The sequence below is a fragment of the Symphalangus syndactylus genome, chromosome 5 (assembly GCF_028878055.3).
Source record: "Symphalangus syndactylus isolate Jambi chromosome 5, NHGRI_mSymSyn1-v2.1_pri, whole genome shotgun sequence".
NCBI classification, from domain to species: domain Eukaryota; kingdom Metazoa; phylum Chordata; class Mammalia; order Primates; family Hylobatidae; genus Symphalangus; species Symphalangus syndactylus.
In genome coordinates, this window is record NC_072427.2 from 59,044,154 (window position 1) to 59,068,371 (window position 24,218).

A 24,218-nucleotide genomic window follows, 5' to 3' on the forward strand; every position below is an offset into this window, starting at 1 on the left:
TTAATGTCCTGATTTTGATAATTGTGCAACGGTTATAAAAGATTTCCTTGCTTTTAGGAAATACACATTGAAGTGTTTAGGGGTAAAGGAGCATCATATCCACCACTCAAAGGTTCAGAAGAAAAAAAAATTGTGTGTGTGTGTTTTTTTGTTTTGGTTTGGTTTGGTTTTGTGTGTGTGTGTTTGTGTGTGTGTGCGCGTGTGCGCGTGTGGAAAGCAGAGGAAGGAGAAAAAGGCACTGAACCTGTCCAAACTCAAGTGATCATCTTGCCCCACAAAGCTCGCGTTTACACTTACCACACATGACACCACATAATCTCACCACCCAGAGATAATCCCTACGGTTTTTATGTGCATTGTCTTGCCTACCTGTCTTCCCTACTTTTATAATCACAATATATTTGTAGAATCATCTTTTCAAATTGGAATATATCTATGTTTCTGATAATACACAACAGCAAAAAATATGAATAAAGGAAAGACAAAGTTCTACATAATCCCTATATTTTCCCTACTCCAAACACAGATTAACAGTTTGATATTATTCTTCTACCCTTTTCAGAGTTTTAAATGCATACATATACCTTATAATTTTCACATATTGTCTTTTTTTTTTTTACTTAAAAGTCTTATGACATCTTCCCAGTTTTATAAGAAAAGAATCTACATCAAATGTTAACAGTGGTTATTTCTGGGTGATGATATTAAAGGGCACTTTTATTTTCTTCTTGGTATTTTTCCTATTATATGACAGCAAAATAGATGAAGCTTTTAACCTCAGGGTGTGACTTTTAACCTTAGGATATAACTTTTAACCTTTTATATTAAAGGGGAGGAAAGGAAACACGGATTAATTTTGATGACAAGGGGAGATATGTTGAGAAAGGTCAACTTGAGATGAGGTTGGAATTGAAGAAATCATATAAGGAAATCATGAGGTAATGTGTGTCAATCACATATAAGCTGACGTCACCCAGGATGTAGTAAAAAAATATAAACTATAAATCAGGTACTCAAATTTTCCAAGGAATGATGAAAACAGGCCCATGAAAAGATAAACAATCCGAACAAGGATCACTGAGGACAAGAGGAAAAAAAATGATAGACTATCACATTTCACTAAGTAACTAAATCACTAGTTTTTGCCTTAATACACTGATATGGATATGTGATCAATTCCAAATTGACAGTTTCAGAAAAAGTAAGTCTCTCACATTAAATATTAAAAACTTCCCCTCGGGTCTTTTGTACAGCCTTAAGAGAGTTCTGTGCTTTGGCTGAGCCAAAAACTCTGTTGTTCCAAAGACTAGAACTGTGGCCTACATATAATAGAATTAAAGAGTGACATGACGTGTTTTGTCCCAAAGGAAGAAGTTTCTAACAATTAGAGAGGCCCAAGACTGGCAATGGCTGCTTCAAAAAATAGAAGTACTTCCAGAATGATAAAGACCTCTGCAAACCCACTCTACTACAAAAGCAACAAGAACACTGACAAAAATTGTCAACATATACTCTTTCAAAACTGCAAAGTAGCCAAAGACTCACAAAAGTCCAAGGAGTGTTTATTTAAAACAGCTAAATCTCAGTATGAACAGTAACTTGCCCCATTCCCATTCCACTTTACTCTGCTCTGCAGTCGCTTTGAAAACGAACAGCCTTGGCTCATACCTGTAATCCTAGCACTTTGGGAGGCTGAGGCGGGCTGATCACCTGAGGTCAGGAGTTTGAAACCAGTCTGGCCAACATGGCGAACCTCCGTCTCTACTAAAAATACAAAAAATAAAAATAAAAAAATAGCCAGGCGTGTTGGGGGGCGCCTGTAATCCCAGCTGCTCAGGAGACTGAGGCAGGAGAATCGCTTGAATCCGGAAGGCAGAGGTTGCAGTGAGCTGAGATCGCACCACTGCACTCCAGACTGGATGACAAAGAGAGACTCTGTCTCAAAAAAAAAAAAAAGAAAGAAAACGAACAGCCTCACAACTATGGTGACTGTGAAAACCAGGATCCTTGGATCCACTGGAAAGGGCAGAAAAGTTTGCCAAAAGCCCCATCCCCAGGAGGCTGACACCATTTGACCTCCCTGACAGCTCTGTGAAAAACTCCATTCTCAGGCCTTGACTTTATCCACCAGACTCAATTCACTCTGTGCAAACAGTGCTATTACCAGAGAGTTTGTCAAAAACAATCAGCAACAAGGGTTTAAAATCACAGCTACCCGAGGCAAGGATCAGGTGAGGCTCAAAAAAAAAAAAAAAAAACTGACAAAAACCTTAAAGGAAAAAACTGGGGAACAAGATGCTCAAGAGGGCTTTGTAGAACTTCGACATTCCTGGGCATCTGGAAGATGTACACATGTCCAAGGCTGTGATCATGCCCAGAAAAGATCTGAGAAGATCCTAATATCTCACCTCTGGCTGCCCTTAAGGCTCTGCGCAGGCAGGAAGTAAACACTACGGCAGAGGTGTAAATTTCCTAGCAGAGCACTGAAAGCGTAAGCATACCCCACACACAGAGAGACCCCCCCCTCAGCAAAAGCTGGGAGACTTCATGCTTCAAGCCATTTAAAAAAATGTTTAATGAAGAAAGATAATACATATTCAGTAAATAATAAGATTCTAAATATTCTATACACATATGTTCATGTGTATGTATGAATGAGTATATAGTTTGCATCTGACCTACACACTGTAACAAGAGAAGGCCAGGTGCAATGGCTCACACCTGTAGGCCCAACACTTTGGGAAGCCAAGGCAGATGGTTCACTTGAGCCCAGGAGTTCGAGACCAGCCTGTGCAACCTGGCAAAATCCTGTCTCTATAAAAATAAAAAAAATTAGCCAAGCATGGTGGCACACATCTATTCGGTCCCAGTATTCAGAAGGCTGAGGTGGGAAGGATCACTTAAGCCAAGGAGGTCAAGGCTTTGGTGAGCTATGATCATGTCATGGGCACACCAGCGTGGGTAACAAAGTGAGATCTTGTCTTAAAACAAACAATAACAATCACAACAACAAAAAAAAAAAAAAAAAAGAAGACCCTGAATGAGAGAGGACAGCAAAGTGGCAAAGTGACTATAAATACTTTATATTGTGTTCATCTAATGTCAGTCCTTACAACAGCTGTGTAAGGTAGATATCCTTAATCACCTTTCACAGGCAAGGAAACTGAGGTTCAGGAAGTTTCAGTAGCTTTCCTGAGATTTTACAACTAGCCCGTGGGGGGTGAGAAGGTAGGATTCTTTTTTTTTTTTTTTTTTTTTTTTTTTGAGGCAGAGTCTCGCTCTGTCACCCAGGCTGTAGTGCAGTGGTGCAATCTCAGCTCACTGCAAGCTCCGCCTCCCGGGTTCACGCCATTCTCCTGCCTCAGCCTCTCCGAGTAGCTGGGACTACAGGCGCCCGCCACCACGCCCGGCTAATTTTTTTGTATTTTTAGTAGAGACGGGGTTTCACCGTGGTCTCGATCTCCTGACCTCGTGATCCGCCCGCCTCGGCCTCCCAAAGTGCTGGGATTACAAGCGTGAGCCACCGCGCCCAGCCTGAGAAGGTAGGATTCTAACCAGTCTGTTAGACTGCAAAACACACATCATCAGCCACCACATTGTACCTTCACCTGAAAGAAAGAGGAAAAACACACTGATGTCAAAAAAAAAAAAAAAATTGGGAGAGAAAGTAAGGCAAAAAGCAGAACACTTACTTGGTTTTGAGAGGTTATATCTTAGTTATTCATTTGTCTATAAATTTATTTACTACCTTGAAATAACAATTACTATTTGTCCACAACTCTTCACCTCTAATCCTCAAGTTTTCAGAGATTCCCCACTGCAGAGGTTCATGCCACTCACCAGAGCAGACATTCATTCTCAGGCTTCCACAGCAACTTCCCCTCTCCACCCAGGGACAGAAAACAGTTGAGGCTCAAACCTGAACCCTCCATCACCCCCACCACCGCCACTGCCAACTCTAAAAACCCTCTACTTTAAGTTTACTTCCATATTGTAAAAATGAAAAATAATTCAACATGTCTGTTTAATTTTTCTTTCCAAGGTATGTAAAATATGTGCTCATAAAATAACATCTGGCCACATCTTAATTCAGTAATTTCCTTGGCTGACTACTAGAATAAGAGGGGAAAAAAAAAAAGTTTTAGGAACTAGGCAAGGTGGCTCATGCCTGTAATCCCAGCACTTTGGTAGGCCGAGGCAGGGGGATCACTTGAGTCCAGGAGTTCAAGACCAGCCTGGGCAACATAGGTAGATCCTGTTTCTACAAAAAAAAAAAAAAAAAAAAAATTGAAAAGGAAATGGTTTGAAAACTTTAGGAGTTGTTTACATATTCGTAGTACTACTGACTTTAAAAAGAAAAGAAGCAGCAAAACAAAACACAACACTTGGGAATGGAGTGAAGAACACTAAGGGAAAATAGGAAGCCAAGCTTTGTCTTTAGAATAATACTCATTTTTTCATCAAGGTTTGCTCCCAGAAAAATCATAACTTCCTTGGAAGGATTTGAAGTGTAATGTATCTGTAACAGGGATTAAGACTTCTTCAATAATATAAGACTAATCTTTAATTAGCCCAAATATTGAACAGAGACACTCTTTTATTATCAGCCTTGTAGTAAAAGGAAAAAAATGATGTTGAAACATTCTAGTCCTCAATATCATGAATCCAGCTCACTAGACTGTGACCTCTAGATTCACAATAGAACTATAAATTCCAAGCCGAGCATGGTGACTCACACTTGTAATCCCAGCACTTTGGGAGGCCAAGGCAGGCGGATCACTTGAGGTCAGGAGTTCAAAACCAGCCTGGCCAACATGGTGCAACCCCATCTCTACTAAAACTACAAAAATTAGCCAGGCATGGTGGCACATGTCTGTAATCCCAGCTACTTGGGAGGCTGAGGCAGGAGAATCTCTTGAACCCAGGAGGCAGAGGTTGCAGGGAGCTAAGATCACACCACTGCATTCCAGCCTGGGTGACAGAGTGAGTGAGACTTCATCTCAAAAAAAGAACTATGAATTCCAAATCCACTATGTAAATAAAATTCACATTGCATGAAACTTTTTGAGAATACTAGGTTTTGGGGGGTTTCTTGTTTTGTTTTGTTTTGTTTGAGACGGAGTCGCTCTGTCGCCCAGGCTGGAGCGCAGTGGCGTAATCTTGCTTCACTGCAAGCTCCGCCTCCTGGGTTCACGCCATTCTCCTGCCTCAGCCTCCTAAGTAGCTGGGACTACAGGTGCCCGCCACCTCGCCCGGCTAATTTTTTTGTATCTTTAGTAAAGACGGGGTTTCACTGTGTTAGGCTGACCTTGTGATCTGTCCGCCTCAGCCTCCCAAAATGCTGGGATTATAGGCCTGAGCCACCATGCCCAGCCTGGTTTGGGGGGTTTTGTTGAGACAGAGTCTCAATCTGTCACCCAGGCTGGAGTGCAGTGGTGTGATCATAGCTCACTGCAACCTCCAACTCCTGGGTTAAAAATCTCTCTGCCTCAGCCTCCTGAGTAGGTGGGAATACAAGCGTGCACCATTTTTTGTTGTTGTTGTTGACAGGGATCTTGCTTCGTTGCCCAGGCTGGTCTTGAACTCCTGGCCTTAAGCAGTCCTCCCACCTCACCCTCCCAAAGTGCTGGGATTACAGGTATAAGCCACTACACCTGGCCTAAATATTTTTTAATTTTCCCCAAATGTAACTGTGAATGGTCCTTTCAAGCCAGAATTTATAGAAATCCAAAATAGATGACTATGTTTGTTTCATAGAATATACATCTATTAACAAACTCTCGGTGTCAGTAACTTGACACAGTTAAATACAGAAATAGAGGAATCACAACACTGATAATGATAAGCCAAAAGAATACATATGAGTTTTTTTGTAAGAGCCTATTATCCCAATTATGCTTTGCTTAGGTTAATTTTTTTTTTTTTTTTTTTTTTGAGGCAGAGTTTCGCTCTTGTTGCCCAGGCTGGAGTGCAATGGCGTGATCTCGGCTCACTGCAACCTCCGCCTCCTGGGTTCAAGCGATTCTCCTGTCTCAACCTCCCGAGTAGCTGGGATTACAGGCGCATGCCACCATGCCTGGCTAATTTTTGTATTTCTTTTTTTTTTTTTTTTTTTTTTGAGACGGAGTCTCGCTCTGTCGCCCAGGCTGGAGTGCAGTGGCGCAATCTCAGCTCACTGCAAGCTCCGCCTCCCGGGTTCACGCCATTCTCCTGCCTCAGCCTCTCCGAGTAGCTGGGACTACAGGCGCCCGCCACCACGCCCCGCTAATTTTTTTGTATTTTTAGTAGAGACGGGGTTTCACTGTGGTCTCGATCTTCTGACCTCGTGATCCGCCTGCCTCGGCCTCCCAAAGTGCTGGGATTACAAGCGTGAGCCACCGCGCCTGGCCAATTTTTGTATTTCTAATAGTGACAGGGTTTCATCATATTAGTCAGGCTGGTCTCGAACTCCTGACCTCAGGTGATCTGCCTGCCTCGGCCTCCCAAAGTGCTGGGATTACGGGCATGAGCCACCACGCCTAGCCTGCTTAGGTTAATATTAAAATGTTTGCTATCCCTCAATGTAAGTTTGACTTGGTACTAAAGAAATATGGATCAGACAGATTTGTATCAGTCCTTAATGGCAAGAGGACTCAAAGGTAGAATAAAGTTTTTACAACAGGGAATGCATTCTATTAATCTCCTATATATTTTTTTTATTGTTGTGCTGTTTGCACACACACCAATGATGTGATATGGGTGGTAGGAAACAGCATCCTTGGCAGTGTTGTTCTTCACAGGAATTGCCTTTTAAGCAATTTAAGGCTTACAAAATCAGGTTGGTCAGATTATAACAACAGCATCCTAGCAGCATCAAGATAAAACACACACATCAGTTTGTTATTTCTTTTCAGCATCCTTTGACAAAACCCACTCAAAAGTGAAAAATTATCCATAACCATCATCCATGCACTGCCCCATGACACCTTTATAGAAAATTTTCAGACTAACAAAGCTGTTATTTCCATCCAAGAGAAAAAGTATTAAAGTATTTATTTCTGGCACCTTAAAACACACATACGCACACACACGTACACAGACAGATACACAGGGCTTCTAACAAAAGAAGAAAAATTCAAAGAGAACTAATCCAGTGCCGTAATAAGTTAGTCAGTAGCTTCTATCAAATAGAAATTATTATGTGTCACTGTGGTCTTTATTGCTCCCTTTGACACTTCAAAGTGCATCAGGAAATAGTGACATCTGAATAGAAAACACCTTTGCAACCACTTAATTTCTAGAAAAAGGCTAGTTAAGTCATGCTATGGTGTGGTTAGGATCAAATGACCTACGTAACCTCTCTAGAGGTCACTTGCCCAGTGCTGTAAAAAGTAATCACTACTTTTTCTGGAAAAAAAATAAGAAAACCAACAATGACTTAGTACCTACTCTTCCAGAAAACATATGCCAGTGGTATCGATTTATGAGCGAGCTATTTTCCATCCTAGCAGCAGTTTAAAACAAAGACAGTAACACTATTAAGAATGACAAAACCTGGAAACCATATTCTGCAAATGATGGATAGCCAGAAAACAAAAAAGCTCTGAATGAATTCATGCAATGAACCATCTTACTAAGAAACAAAGGTGCTATCTTAGCTGTCCTCGAAATGGAGTGTGCACATACCTAGGGGTTCAGAAAGATTTTCCAAGGAGTATATGAGCAGTAAGTTTTTCAGGGAATCAACTTCCAGATGTTCAAGATCCATGGTCTTTCCCAAAAGCAGTCTACCCTAGAAGGCACCTGAAGACAGCACAACTCCTTCTCAGCCATTCTCAATCTGGCTGTATTCCCCAAGCCCCAACAATAGGACAATTTTAAATATAGATGCTGAGGAAGTGTAACTCTAAAGAACAAGTAACATGTCCTTTTGCAAATCAGGTAGCTCCAATTATTTGCTTTCAATCAAAGTGATGGAGAACCTAATACAGTCATCACTTGACAGATTCTTAAAATACTTTAAAAATTTTTTTTGGCATATAAGTAGAGATATTTAATGAACTGAGTGACATTGATATGGCAAAACTCCAACATTCCCATCTACCTATTTATGTGAACAATGTTTCTCAATCCTTACATCTATAAAATCAAAAATTGAGAAAAGAATTGACACTGAATCCTATCTCGTGCAGGCAATAAGTAATGTTCATCCATGGATACTCAAACTCATTAGGGAAAATGAGACTCGTTTACAATGAAGTTTTACCTTTATGTTTAACAATTGCAAGGCCAGGCGCGGTGGCTCACGCCTGTAATCCTAGCACATCAGGAGGCAGAGGCGGGCGGACTGCCTGAGCTCAGGAGTTCAAAACCAGCCTGAGCAACACGGTGAAACCCCGTCTCTACTAAAATACAAAAAATTAGCCAGGAGGCGGTGTGCACCTGTAGTCCCAGCTACTCAGGAGGCTGAGGCAGGAGAATTGCCTGAACCCAGGAGGCGGAGACTGCAGTGAGCCAAGATCGTGCCACTGCACTCCAGCCTGGGTGACAGAGCGAGACTCCGTCTCAAAAAAAAATTTTTAAAAACTGCAAATCAAAATAACTGTATATATTAATCGATGTAATCTTAATTCAATCTAAAAGAAAAAATAGCACCCAAGCCTGTAGAGTTATATAACATTTTTTAAGTCAACATTTATTACAGGAAGACACGAAATAGTAACCACTAAAAAATTTTCAAGTATGAAAATATATTCTGTTGAATAAGGTTCTGTGAGAGATGGGGAATTAAAATACAAGTAAAAAAGAATAAGAAACAATGGAAATCTTCACACTACTAAAGAGTTGGGTTCTGTTTTTTGTTTTTTGTTTCAAAACGGAGTCTCAGAAGGAGGGCAGTGGCGCAATTTTGGTTCACTGCAACCTCCGCCTCCCAAGTTCAAGTGATTCTCCTGCCTCAGCCTCCCAAGTAGCTGGGACTACAGGCGTGCGCCACCACACCCAGCTAACTTTTCTATCTTTAGTAGAGACGGGGTTTCACCATGTTGGCCAGGATGGTCTCGATCTCTTGACCTCGTGATCCGCCCACCTCAGCCTCCCAAAGTGCTGGGATTACAGGCATGAGCCACCGCGCCCAGCCTAAAGAATTTATTAATGTGATTTTTAAATGGCTAAAGGCAAATATCAAATCACTCTAGTATTTAAAATCCATCCACAGCCAAGTGTGGTGACTCACATCTGTAACCCCAGCACTTTGGGTGGCTGAAGTGGGAGGACTGCTTGGGCCCAGGAGTTTGAGACCAGCCTGGGCAAGACAGTGAGACCATCTCTACAAAATATAAAAATATTAGTTGGGTGTGGTGGTTCACGCCTGTACTCCCACCTACTCAGGAGGCTGAGGTGGGAGGATCCCTTGAGTACAGCAGTTGAAGGCAGCAGTGAGCTTAGCTCACACTACCACACTTCAGCCTGAGCAACAAAGTGAGACCCAGTTTCTTTACAAAAAAAAAAAGAAAGAAAGAAAAAAAGAAAAAAAATCAATTTATAAAAATTGTGTGAGTTTTATTTAAAAAGTCAATATATACAATATGTTGGAAATTTTATATTTTGAAATTCTCTGATCCATTGATAAAAATGTGTTAGATATAAACTTTAAAGTACATTGTACATGGTTTCGCAAAATTTTTTTAGGCAGAATACAAGCAAAAAAGTTCAGTTGTCTGTGTTGATATTGAAAATATGTAAGTGAAATAGTGGTCAGTGAGAAAAGCAACTTAAAAACAGAATATGTTAACAAGGATAAGGATGCCAAAATAATTACTGTGTGTGTGCAATGGTTTGCAGCAGGAGGAGAGGTCAATTTCACGGATTACCAAGAACTAATCTTAAAGCAATCTTCTGTTGGGACACTTAAGCACATTCAGTTTCTAACCAAATTTGCTTCAGCCTTTCTGGAAAAAAAGAAAAATAAAGTCTAGAGGCTGTCATTTCAGTTTGAGCTTTTAACAGGCTCTCAGTCTCTAGCTGGCTGACATGTTGCTGGTGGCTACTTTGAGCAAAAGTGAAGGAGCAAGTCCTTAGACACCTGCCTGTAACTGATCTGACACCATTTCTTCCCTCCAGGTTCACACTAAACTTGAATAGAAAATTAGAGATTTCTTTTTGACCAAGTGAAATGAAAATGTCAAAGGCATCAGGTATTAATTACTACTCAGGCTTTATTTACAAAGCAAAAGTTTGATCAGAATTAAATGCCTCCAGATTCTACTTTTTAGTACAACTATAAACAGCTGTCTCATCTTTTACTGAATATAAATCATTTTAAAAGGAATATGAAAAGCTGCAATATAAACATGGAGCAAGAAAGCAAAGGTCTGCTGACACCCACAATAACTGAAGATGGTACCAATATTACCTTAAAACCTTATAACCATACTAAAACATCAGTTAAAAAAATAATCAGGCATGTGGAAGAATCACTCAACAGTCCTCCACACACCCTTTTTTCAAATCTCAAAGTCATTCCAGGAGCAGTTTAGAGCAGCAGTCGAAAGAACAGGCTCTGGAGTGAAAATGCTAGGGTGGAATCCAGGTTCAGCAATTTTCTGGTTGAGTGATATTAAAAAGTTATTTCACCTCTCCTAACTGTGAGTTATTTAACGGTGCCTCAGCTGTCTCATATTAAGTACTCAACAAATGTGAATTACTGTTATTACTACAGGAAGGAAAAAATAAAAAAAAATTCCAAAGACTGCCAACAGGCCTTGTCTTCCTCTCTGCTAACAGCCCATCATGAAGATAAATACTAAACAATCCTAGTATTGGGGGGAGTGATAGGGTGATTATTTATTCATTTAGTTAGTAAGTTAGTTATTTGAGACAGAGTCTCACTCTATTGCCCAGGCTGGAGTGCAGTGGCAGGATCACAGCTCACTGCAGCCTCCATCTCCGGGGCTCAAACAATCCTGCTGCTTCAGCCTCCCTTGCAGCAGGGACTACAGACGCACCCTGCCATGCTCAGCAGTTTTTTATTTTTTTTATAGAGAGGGGATCTCGTTATGTTGCCCAGTCTGGTCTCGAACCCCCAGACTCAAGTGACCCACCCACCTCAGCCTCCCAAAGTGCTGGGATTACAAGCGTGAACCACCACACCCAGCCAGTTTTTTTTTTTTTTAAGTTAATGATTGTATCTAGTACAATAATGCTTCTAGTGAGTATTCTGTGAAGATAATTATGCTCACCCATAATCGGTAAGCTTAGAGCTCAGACTATTTACAGAAGGAATGATTTAAGAGCAAGAGACTAAGAGATGTACTCAACTTAGTACTCAACTAAGTTACCTTGGAGTATTTACATAGCTACCTAGAAATTGGTTAGTTTGATTGTTTTCCATTTGTATGCAGTGGTCCAAAATAGAAAGCAAAGGTGTACATAGAATTGGTTTCTGAAGGTGGACAACTGGTCTTTACATGGCTGGGAGGCTATTATGATTTTTTTTCCTTTGATCATTTCAGTTACTCTCTCCTTGGGGCACAAATGCACCATAGGATATGAGAACAAGAAGGTTTCAGGAAAGTCAATCAATCTTGTCTCATGTAATGGTTAAGTACCAAAAATGGTGTCCTAGCAAGACTAAATACAAACAGTACTTCAGAATCTGAGAAATGGAAGGAACTTAGAGATGACCAATCCAAACCAAAATTAAGGAACAATCTGCCCAACATCCCTTCCTCCAGCTTTGGCTGAAAACATGATGATGAAGGGGTAAAACCAACTCGACAAAAGAAAAAGCCTAAAATTTTAACAGAATGTGTTACAATACTATCTTAAATTTTTTAAAGTCTTGTATTATTCTTTCTTTTAATGATATACCATCATGACCGGGCACAGTGGGTCACGCCTGTAATCCCAGCACCTTGGGAGGCCGAGGCGGGTGGATCACCTGAGGTCAGGAGTTCGAGACCAGCCTGACCAACATGGTGAAACCCCATCTCTACTAAAAATACAAAATTAGCCGGGCAAGGTGGCTCATGCCTGTAATCCCAGCTACTTGGGAGGCTGAGGCAGCAGAATCACTTGAACCCAGGAGGCGGAGGTTGCAGTGAGCCAAGATCATGCCATTGCACTCCAGCCTGGGCAACAAGAGCGAAACTCTGACTCAAAAAAAAAAAAAAGAAAAAAGAAAAAAGATACACCATCATTTCACCCAATTTAATTCAACAGAGATTAACAAAACAGAAGCACCTTCACTCACACAATTCAACTTAAAGGCGCTTATTAGTAAAGTCCTGTGCGCCAGACACCATAGTTAATACCAAAGGTACCATTACTACAATTACTCTTAAAGCACGATCTCTGCAGCCAAGGAATATCTACTTTGTTCTCGGTAAAGTGGTGACTGGTTCACGAAAAAGTAAGACATAAAATACGGTTGACTCAAGGGCAGCTTGATATAAATCCCAGCTCTGCCACTAGCTGTGAAAGCTTAGGCAAGTCAGTTAGCCTGTAAAAATAAAGATTACTCTATATACATGTATATATAAATAATATATAACATTGTAGTTAATATATAATTATATACTATTATATTACATAATTCTACATTACATATATATTACATATATATAATACAGTTATAAGACCAAAATGTGATATATAGTGGGCACTAGGTTGGTCTTAGTTTCTGTCATTTACCTTAGTTTCTGTCAGTTTACACCAGGTAAACTGACCCTAAAAATGTTTTTATATCTCATTCAAGTTTTGCCTATTACCTACCTTAATCTTAACAAGATTTAAGTTTGTTACATTTAAATTTAAGTTTTATACTTTTTTTCCAGCTCTGTATTGCTGTATACAACTACTCTCTTTAGGGATATCTTATCTGCTATGCCCTCAAGATATTGTAAATACTTCAGTAAGAGCAAATTTTGCCTCATTCAAAAAAGAATTTTTTAAATCTGTGTGCATAAGAATGCAGAATATAAAGATGGTCTTGTCCTACAGATGTTAAAGTAACAGAACAGCTCATAAAAAGACAGTCCTCTAACTCCTTTAGCTGAGATATGATTAGGTTTGCCCCCATATATATCATCCCCTGCTCCAATCTCCGAAAACTTTCCTTCTATGAACGTGTCAATAAGACCGATGATATTGCTATTAAAACTCAGAACTTCACTGCTCATTTATAAATTGAAAATTCAAAACGACAAAGGCCAGTGCTCCCTGATTTCTACACATATAGGCATAATAAAAGAGAACTACGCTATTACAAAGAACTATGCATCTGGTCCCGCCCCCAAATACTGGAGTCCAGTCGTAGGGGTCATTCTTTCACTCAACAAACTTTTTATTATGCGCCTACTGTGTACTAGGCATTGCACAGACAGTTAACAAAACAGACCAAAAAATCCCTTCCCTCCTAATAACAGGAGCGTGCCCGTAAAGGCTGCCGAGGGGCCACGTCCTGGCCGCGCCTCCGTCCCACAGTGGTAATCGTACAGACAGCCCAGCCGGCCCACAGGCCGCCAAGACTTGCACCCCCGACACACGGCCTTGGCCTCTGGGTTCCTACCCTGGACCCTGGGGCAGGCTGGGGAGCCCTCCTACCCCACTGCCTCGCGCCAGCCCGGCCAGGAGGCCACGAGGCGAGCCAAGCGCATACCCAGGCGCGCCCCCGCCACCATCCGCCCGTCCCGCGCAGGCGCCGCCGCCCCTCTGGCGCGCGCCTGGCACGCTGTCTTGTGGCTCTTGACTGGCGGCCTCGGCCCCACTTGCCCCAGTTACACGCGGTCCCAGCCCCACCAGCCGTCGCCTCTTACCGGCGCGCTGGCCCCTGCGCCCCGGCCTCCCGGCTCCCGGCGGCTGCCTCGCGGGGCGCCTCCTCCTCCTCGGCCTCCGCGAGCGCCGCGGAAGCCCCGGCCACGGCCCCGGCGTCCGCCTCCGTCCCCACCGCCGCCTCTGGCTACCGCCGCTGCGGCTCCGGGCCGCTCGCTGTGGCGATCTCCGCCAGGCCGGCCGCGGCCCGGCCGCCGCCCACGGCCTCCCCGAGCTCCTCGCTCCGCCTGCATCTGGCCGCCGCCGGCGGTGCTGAGCGCGCGGGAGCCGAGCCGCGTCGGAGACGCCCTGGCCCCACCGGAAGCGGGCCGCACTGAGGAGCCGCGAGCGAACGGCGCCCGGTAGCAGCGGGGTGCGGGGCCAGGGATCGAGGCCGGCCGCGGCGGGGCGGGGCGGCCGGCGTCCCGCAGGTGGGGCTGGAACCGGGACTGCGGGAAAGCCCGACCGCTGGGAGCTGGAAGTGGTGGGGGTCTGCAGCGGGGCGGGGGGGGTTCTCAAGGCATCAGAGATAGCGTTGGGGGAGGGACCGTGCTAAGTGCAAGGACGAGTCATAAAATAAAATTTGTATGATGTGAACTTTCGGGAAAAAAAAAGTTTAAACGTGTGTATTTGCATAAGAAAAGGTCTAAACAAATACATACTAAAATGTTGTTGGTTAACTGCTGAGATTTCCAGTGAGTTAATTTTTTTTCCTCCGTTTAATCTAATTTTCAGCAACGAATGTGTATCATTTTAAAACTATACCGAAGTCAGGGTTCAGGAGGTGTGGACGTAAAGACAGAGTTTGTGTCTGGTGAGAGGTGGACTGCAGCACGTGGGAGAGAGAACAGTGCGAAACTGGGAGACGGCTAGAAAGGGCGTCAAAGTCCTCAGCAGAATTTCTGTAGAAATGACTACTACAGCTGACATTTATTGAGCACATGAGTATTTCATTCTCATAACAGCTCTGTGAGGTAGGGATGACTGTTATCCTTATTCTGCAGGGAGGTAACAGCCTTGGAAAGGTTAAAAAAACTTGCCTAAAGTGAACAACCAGGTAGTGGTGGAACTGGCATTCTAAGGCGGTCTCACTCCAGTCCCTTCTTTCAACCAAGGAGAAAACAGGAAGGGGAACAGTTGGTTACACAGATGCATGGAAGCAGTTTTTAACTTGGGACTGAAACCACATGAAAATAATGAAAGCAAGGGCTAAAATGTCAGCCTAGCAGAACCAGTGTTTTCTTCCCTCTCAGTACTTTCTGGTTCTTTCCTATATCCATACATAGTTAATACTTTTCATTGCTTCTAATTGCCTACTCTGCATCAGGCACAGTGCTATGTCCTGAAATTTAAAACAAAAACAAACAAAAAAAAACCTTGCCCCTGCCCTCAAGTAGCTCACTGCCCACAAGGAAGATAATCTAGTCCTGTGAATAGATGGTTACAGTACAGTGTTGCTGAGTGCAGTGAGAGATTCAAGGTCAAGGCCCAAAGAAGAAAAGTTTAATTATGTTTAAACGGGTTATCCAAGGCTTCATGAGAAATAGACCCCTGAGCTAAAGCCTAATGGTTGAGTAGGAGTTTGCTTGTTTGGTAAGTGGGAGTAGGGGAGCCTTCCAGACGGGGAACTATTGAAGGATTGTCAACTCCAGAGAAACAGTCTTAAAAATAGTAACACTTGTAGAGCACTTATATGCACCAAACACTATTCTACATACTTCCCATATCACTTCATTTGAGACTAATAGCTGGCCTACGAGGTAAGCTAGTGTTGTCTCCATTTTACAGATCAGGGATCTAAAACAGATGTTAAGTAACTTCCAAGATTACACAGTTACAGGCCAGGTGTGTGGCTCATGCCTGTAATCCCAGCATTTTGGGAGCCTGTGGCGGGTGGATTGCCTGAGACATGAGTTCAAGACCAGCCTGGGCAACATGGTGAAACCCCATTTCTACAAAAATTAGCTGGGCATGGTGGTATATGCCTATAGTCCCACTACTTGGGAGGCTGAGATAGAGAATCATTTGAGCCCAGGAGGTTGAGGCTGTAGCGAGCTGTGATCGTACATGGGCAACAGAAGGAGACTGTCTCAAAAAAAAAAAAAAAGATTTCAACATACGAATTTTGAGGGAGATGAACATTTAGACCGTAGCAGTGGGAAAGGGGCATGGAAGAATGTGGTTAAATATCTACCAGCATATCACTGGTCTGGCCTCTCACCAAGTTAAGATCCACACATTAATCTCATACTAGACATTTGCACAAATCGGAGTTTCTCAATGTTGGCAAATTTAGGGCTGGATAAAATTTTGTGGTGGTAGCTTATCCTGTGCATTGTACAATATTTAACAGCATCCCTGGCCTCTACCCACTAGATGCCAGAATCAACCCCTCCGCCTCATTAAGACAACCAAAAACATCTCCAGACATTGCCAAATGTTCCCTGAGAGGCAGTCACCCTGGATGAGAACCACTAGCACAGATAGATTGGTGCAGAGGGTATATTTTAGTATCTAAGGAGCTACCGATGTGATTTATCCAAAAATTTATCCAGCCCTAAATTTGCCAACATTGAGAAACCCTGATTTGGGCAAATGTCTGGTATGAGATTAATATGTACATCTCCAATGTAGTGAGAGACAAGACCAGTGGGAAATAGGGCTTTAAGGAACTATATAACTATCCCTCGAGAAGCCCCCAAAATTATGAGGTTGAAAAGATCAGTGGCTTTTAGATTAAGCCAGTGTTATCAGGGCACATTCACTGTGCTTGATACTTTCAACTAGTCAGTGTAAGACTCAGTAACACTTTGAAAGATACGCCATTTTAGAGATACATTGGTTTGTGGATGATGCTAAGTTTTTTTAACATTTATTTTGCACCTGATACTATTCTAAGCACTTTCCACATACTAACTCATTAAATCTTCAAAATATCCCTATGAAATAAACACTATCATTATTCCTATTTTACAGATAAGAAAACTGAGTTGCAAAAAAGTTAAATAATTTGCTCAAGCTAATAAGTAACAGAACTGGGATTTATACCAGTATAGTCTAGTTCCAGAATCCATGCCTGTAAGTCTATTCTGCAGATGCCCTCAGAAGTCAGGGGGCTATGTTACTCTCCATCTATTCATTCAAGGCTTACTTTGTTTTTCTCAATTCAACCAAGAGTGTTTAGGATATGGAAAATTCTGAGGTCCGCCTTCTAGCACTTCCTAATTAGCGGACACAACTAGCCGAAGTTCTTTCAACAAGGATATGGTATATGCTGTCCTCATGTGATTCTGGTCCAAAAAATGTGTTATTAAGGTTTAAAAATACCACACAAGTACCTCCTGCATTTTGAGCAGCCAGAGACCTTTGGATTGCATAAATAACTAAGGGAAGGAATATTTTCTGGTATTGCTTTTACTTGATAGTCCTGATTTTAAACATATGCCATTGCATGAATAAAAAATTCAGTTTTCCCTTAGGTAGAACTCATGAGAATTCATGAGTATCAAAACCAAAGTGCTCAATTATATAGGTAGCTCCTTAGAAACAAAACTGTACTTTTTGCATATTTTTAGTACATATATGACCTAAGGTTTTTTTGTTTTGTTTTGTTTTTTTGAGACGGAGTTTCACACTTGTTGCCCAGGCTGGAGTACAGTGACGCAATCTCGGCTCACCACAACCTTCAAGTGATTCTCCTGCCTCAGCTTCCTGAGTAGCTGGGATTACAGGCATGCACCACCACACCTGGCTAAATTTTTTGTATTTTTAGTAGAGATGGGGTTTCTCCATGTTGGTCAGGCTGGCCTCAAACTCCCGACCTCAGGTGATCTGCCTGCCTCAGCCTCCCAAAGTGCTGGGATTACAGGCGTGAGCCACCGCGTCCGGCAACCTAAGTTATTTTTTAAATAAAATGGTAGCCAGTTCCTTAAGGTGGTTCTCAAAATGTGGACCAGAAACATAGCATCACCTGGGAACTTGTTAGAAATGCAAATTCAGAATTAAAAGTCTGGGGCTGAGGCCCAGTAATCTGTGTTTTAATAAACCTGCCAGTTGATTCTGATGCATCCTCAACTACTCTGTGAAGGTAGCATCTGAAGCCTTCAAACATCACAAGAAACCCAGTAATTCCTAGTCTAAGACTATGGATCAGCCGGGTGCAGTAACTCACGCCTGTAATCCCAGCACTTTGGGAGGCCGAGGCAGGCGGATCACAAGGTCAGGAGATCGAGACCATCCTGGCTAACACGGTGAAACCCCGTCTCTACTAAAAATACAAAAAAAAAAAAAAATTAGCCTTGTTTGGTGGTGGGTGCCTGTAGTTCCAGCTACTCGGGAGGCTGAGGCAGGAGAATGGTGTGAACCCGGGAGGTAGAGCTTGCAGTGAGGTGAGATCGTGCCACTGCACTACAGCCTGGGCGACAGCGCGAGACTCCGTCTCAAAAAAAAAAAAAAAGACTATGGATCTCGTAGGCTCTCACTGTTTGACGAAAAGTAGATGTTATGATAGGACTTAGAAAAAAATGCACTGTCCTCTTGCAAATACAAAGTTTATGGGAAAAGTACATCTTCCTGATTCTTCTCTTCATAGGCAAGTAGATTTTCGACAGTTTAGCTAGTTTCTCGCGCTTAATGTATAAACAATGCAAACTGGAAAACACGTAAGTTTCTCAGAAAGATGTCTTCGTTCACTATGCTGTTTTGAACAGCTCCGTCTGCTACTGAGGGTGCTCACCAGCTACAGGGTGAGGGACTCTGGCATGAGCTATTCTTTCAGCCCAGAATCCACAGCCTGTACTCTGGTGGAGAAAAGCGAAAGTGAAGAGCTTACCAGGTCATAAGGGTACTTTGACTTGAAGGGCTGGAGTCATGATTAGAGAACTCCTGAAAATGAATGGAGCAAACTCCCAAAATACAGAATACATGACAATATCTTCTCCTCTCTCCTTCCACACTCACTCTCAGCTGCTGACTTTGCTTTCTATTTCATGAAGAAATGGAAGCAACCAGAAAAGAATTTCCAGTGTTGCCATTACCACAACTCCCAGCCTACTTGTATCTGTACCTATATTCTCTGCTTTCCTTCCTGTTAGTATAGAGGGGTCTCTGCCCCAGTCCAAGGCCAAGGCCTCTATTACTGTACTAGATCTTATCTGTGATCACCTACTTGGGGACATCTTTCCAGCAAATGCTCCCACTCTCCCCTGCACATCAGTTGTTACCTTCTAATGAATCATTCACATTAGCATACAAGCATGCTGTATTTTCGCCCTTTAAAAAAAATGAAAAAAAAAAAAAAACTTCTTGGCCTTACACCCTAATCCATTTTCTGCATCATTTCTCTACTCCTTTTTATAGCAAAGTTCCTCAGAAGAGTCATCTATAGCACTGTCTCCAATTCTCCTTTTCCCACTCCCTATTTCATCCACTCCTCAAGCCTTTTGTGCCCACCACTTCACCAAAACAACTTTACAAGTTTCACTGTGATCTCCATGTAACTAAATCCAATGGTCAGGTCACCGCCCTAATCTTACTTGGTTTATCAGTCTCATTTGATACAGTTGATTACTCCTTCCTCCTTGAAACATTTTATTGTTGTTGTTTCCAGAACAATACACTACCCTTAGGAATTTAAAGATATATATAATCCTTGCCCTAGGTTTGTGGGGAAGACTTGGGCAACAGTCAAGGGCTTCTGTGCCTCCAGATTCTCACATAACTTTGTTTATGACAGTACTTCCCAGACTTTTTCATGTCTTGGCACACATAGAAAATGGTAATATTTGCCCAGTACTCTGGAATAACAAGTCAATACTGCTCCCAACAGAAGGGGACCCACCTAGCCAACCCCATAGCCCATGGCAGGAGTGGACAGTGTATGCGTTAAATGGGTCCAGTTTATGCTTTCATGTAAAGTGATTCCACATATTTTCCTGTCCTATAGCAATACAGTAATTTGGCCGGGCACAGTGGCTCACGCCTGTAATCCCAGCACTTTGGGAGGCCAAGGCGGGTGGATCACGATGTCAGGAGATTGAGACCATCCTGGCTAATAGGGTGAAACCCCGTCTCTACTAAAAATACAAAAAATTAGCCAGGCATGGTGGTGGCTGCCTGTAGTCCCAGCTACTCGGGAGGCTGAGGCAGGAGAATGGAGTGAACTCGGGAGGCGGAGCTTGTAGGGAGGCGGAGCTTGTAGTGAGCCGAGATCGTGCCACTGCACTCCAGCCTGGGCAACAGAGCAAGACTCTGTCGCAAAAATTAATAATAATAATAAAAAATAAAGTAATTTAATGACCTCAGTAACAGACCTCTCTGTCGCCTGAATTTGGTCTAAAAACTCAACTTTATTCTTACATTCTCTTTTTCTTAGAGCTATAAAGATGAACTCTTTCAGTTCAAGGACTATCGTATATCTCTTTTATATGCCCCACAGCAGCTGGCACACTAGTGAACACAAAGTATGTTCTAAAGAACATGTCACATTGAAATCTTGCTCTGGATATTATTGCTTCAGAGATATTAAGAAGTCATTTCTTAATCACCACCTTATCTTCAGTCAGCAATTTGATTCTACCAATCAAAAGGAGTTAGATATATCTTACTTTAAAATATTCACCAAAAAAATGCAAGTCCAGAACCCCCCTTATTCATTCACACATTCTTTCACTGCAAGTCCTTCCTCATATCTAACACAGTGTTACCCCATGTGCTTTAAGCCTACTTTGTCTTGATTTGTCCTTGAAAAGGAAGGAGGGAAAGAGTCACTCATCTATATTCTACATAACATTATGAGCTGGTTATCATGATGTCCCAATATCACTGGATTGTAGATGCCATTAAAGTTTTCCACTGTAGTTGCTATAGAAACAATGAAGAGTAGCAAGGACAGGTTCAGGCATAAAGCTTCTCATAAAAAAAAAAAAAAAAAAGTGTTTCAGAAAACGAAGGCCTAACCTCACCTTAGGAAAAGCCTCAAAAGTTGGCAAGGCCACTCGACAAGCAAAGGAATTCATTTGGTACACAGGGTTACCTTCTTTGATTTTTATGTTGCTTTGCTTCATTTGTAATGTATTGACAGCAAAGAACAAGAAACAATCGGCCAAGGTTGGAAACACAGAGGCTTTTATTACTGTGGGAGTCTTTGTCTTATGGAGTGGTAGAAAATAAATCTGGGATGATTACTGCTCTCTCTTAATGCTGGCATCCTAAAAATAAACATACTCTTTATGGTGGGATGAAAAATGGGAACTTTTGGCCGGGCGCGGTGGCTCACGCTTGTAATCCCAGCACTTTGGGAGGCCGAGGCGGGCGGATCACGAGGTCAGGAGATCGAGACCACGGTGAAACCCCGTCTCTACTAAAAATACAAAAAATTAGCCGGGCGTGGTGGCGGGCGCCTGTAGTCCCAGCTACTCGGAGAGGCTGAGGCAGGAGAATGGCATGAACCCGGGAGGCAGAGTTTGCAGTGAGCCGAGATTGCGCCACTGCACTCCAGCCTGGGTGACAGAGCAAGACTCCGTCTCAAAAAAAAAAAAAAAAAAGAAAAAAAAAAAAAGAAAAATGGGAACTTTTAAAGTTTGAGTAATCAGGTTGGGCGTGGTGGCTCACGCTTGTAATCCCAGCACTTTGGGAGGCTGAGGCGGGCGGATCATGAGGTCAGGAGATTGAGACCACGGTGAAACCCCGTCTCTACTAAAAATACAAAAAAAATTAGCCTGGGGTGGTGGCGGGCACCTGTAGTCCCAGCTACTCGGAAAGGCTGAGGCAGGAGAATGGTGTGAACCCAGGAGGCGGAGCTTGCAGTGAGCCGAGATTGTGCCACTGCACTCCAGCCTGGGCGACAGAGTGAGACTCTGTCTCAAAAAAAAAAAAAAAAAAAAAAAGTTTGAGTAATCGGGGAAGAGCTCAAAAGGATCCACACTCCCAGATAACCACTTATATTTCATTTGCCTCTGCAACTTTCCTCAAAAATAAGTTACCCTTTCAAAAACACAATCAATGATTGAAGAAGTTTATTGTGGAAAACATTCAGGCTGGAAACTCAGTTTTCATACTCAACTATTATCCAAAAAAGAAATCAATCCATCAGCCGTGGAGCCTACTTTATGTCCCAAATCTTTTTGCAGAAAGATCTGTCCAGCAGCCTAGGAATCAGGAAAAGTCATTCTCCCAAAAAGTGAGGCAGGAAAAAAAAAAACGGGAAAAAGAGAAGGCAGAAAATCTCTAAAGGCTAATTGTATTAATTTCAAACAGGAGAAAAAAATTTTTTTAACTCAAGTGATTTTGGAAGGCAGAGGGGGGATTCAAATGTTACTGCACATTGCAGTTGGAAAATTCCCATTTAACAGCCCCTTTGTGAGCGATCGTTCCCCTTTTCGAGCGATCATTCCCCTTTTCTAGGAACTTAGGAAATCATTCTCAACCTTGCAACTTAAAATATGGTACATGGATCAGTAGCATCAAGAATACTCAGGAGCTTTTCAGAAATGTGCAATTGTGAAATATGGCCAAGATGGCGGATTAGAAGCAGAAGCAGCCCGCAGCACTCATGCAAAGGAATGAAAGGTGTGACTGAATACAGCACCTTCAACTGAAATATCCAGGTTCTCACTTTGGGACTAATTGGGCAAACAGCTTGACCCACAGAAAACAAAGAAAAGCCGGGTGGGGTGACGGCCCACCTGGGAGCAGCACAGAGCCAAAGGATCCCCCACCTCCAGCCAAGGGAAGCGGTGAGTGATTGTGCGACCCCACCGGGAAAACCACATTTCTCCCACAGGTCTTTGCAACCCATGGAACAGGAGTTCTCCTTGTGAGCCCATGCCAGCAGAGCCTTAGGTCCAACACACAGAGCTGTGCAGAGTCTCAGCAGAGCAGCCGCTCAGGCACACACAGAGACCTAGCAGGGATTTTTTGTTTGTTTGTTTTTTGTTTTTGTTTTTGTTTTTGTTTCTGTTTTGAGATGGAGTCTCGTTCTGTCGCCCAGGCTGGATTGTAGTGGCACGATCTCGGCTCACTGCAAGCTCCGCCTCCTGGGTTCACGCCATTCTCCTGCCTCAGCGTCCCGAGTAGCTGAGACTACAGGCGCCCGCCACCACGCCCGGCTAATTTTTTGTATTTTTAATAGAGACGGGGTTTCACCGTGTTAGCCAGGATGGTCTGGATCTCCTGACCTCATGATCCGCCCGTGTCAGCCTCCCAAAGTGCTGGGATTACAGGCGTGAGCCACCGCGCCCGGCAGAGACCTAGAAGTTTTACATACTCCAACCCTGGGATCCCTGGCAAGGCGGGAGGTCCATCTGCACATACACCTAGGAAGAGGGCTGAAACCAGGGAGCCAAGCAGCATCTTTCTGCAGGCCCCACTTCCCCGGCACCTCACAAGATAAGACCCACTGACTTGGAATTCCAGCCAGCCAACAATTAAAGCTGGAGTCCGCCTGAGATAGAATTGAGCTTCCAGCGGGAGGATGACTGTTATCGCTGTGGTTCAGTTGACTCAGCCATTCTAGCTTGCGGCTTTGGAGAGTCCAAACAGTCCAGACAAGGAAAGGTCCCTCCCAACGCAGCAGAGCTGCTTTGTCAGATGGTGGCCAGACTGCTTGTTTTGTCTTTGTTTTGTTTTGTTGAGATAGAGTCTCACTTTGTCACCCAGGCTGGAGTGCAATGGCGCAATCTCGGCTCACTGCAACCTCCGCCTCCCAAGCTCAAGTAATCCTCCCACCTCAGCCTCCCGCACCCTGTTTCCCAGGATGAGGGGCTCTCCACACCAGATCCCAGAAATAAGAAATCAAAGGGTGCATGGGAGAAGGCATGGGGTCAAACAATAGGACCAAGTGAGTAGAGTAGCTGGGACTACAGGCACACATTACCACACCCAGCTCGTGTGTGTGTGTGTTTGTGTGTGTGTGTGTTTGGTAGAGACGGGGTTTCACCCTGTTGCCCAGGCTGGTCTGAAACTCCTGAACTCAAGCAATCCACTTGCCTCGGCTTTCCAAAGTGCTGGAATTACAGGCGTAAGCCACCACATCTGGCCAGACTGCTTCTTTAAGCAGGACCCGGATCCATTCCTCCTCACTGGGTGGGATCTCCCTGTGGGAGCTTCAACCACTCCAGCCAGGGTTATATGGATAGAGCTCTGATCTTTCCCTGGGATGGAGCTCCCAGAGGGAGGGGCAGCTGCCATCTCTGTGGTTTGGTTGACTCAGCTGTTCCAGCCTGCTGGCTTTGGAGAGTCCAAATGGTCCTGACAAGGAAGGGTCCCCCACAACACAGCACAGCAGCTTTGCCAGATCATGACCAGGCTGCTTCTTTAAGTGGGACCTGGATCCATTCCTCCTCACTGGGCAGGACCTCCCTGCAGGGGTTTCAGCCACTCTAGCCAGGGTTATACAGACAGAGCTCTGATTTCTCCCTGGGATGGAG

The 24,218-nt window shown here is 43.3% G+C and overlaps 2 protein-coding genes across 2 annotated transcripts in view; one reads left to right on the forward strand and one right to left on the reverse strand.

The window, feature by feature from the left end:
* AVEN (apoptosis and caspase activation inhibitor) overlaps positions 1-14,405 on the reverse strand; it is a 182,158-nt gene extending 167,753 nt beyond the window's left edge. The window contains exon 1 of the mRNA XM_055278593.2: positions 13,797-14,405. Coding sequence (XP_055134568.2) covers positions 13,797-14,045 — 249 coding nt within the window. The 5' untranslated portion in view covers positions 14,046-14,405. The remainder of the gene's footprint in view (positions 1-13,796) is intronic.
* Positions 1-24,218, forward strand: part of CHRM5 (cholinergic receptor muscarinic 5) — a 103,462-nt gene that overhangs the window by 59,944 nt on the left and 19,300 nt on the right. The gene's annotated exons all lie outside the window — the stretch shown is intronic.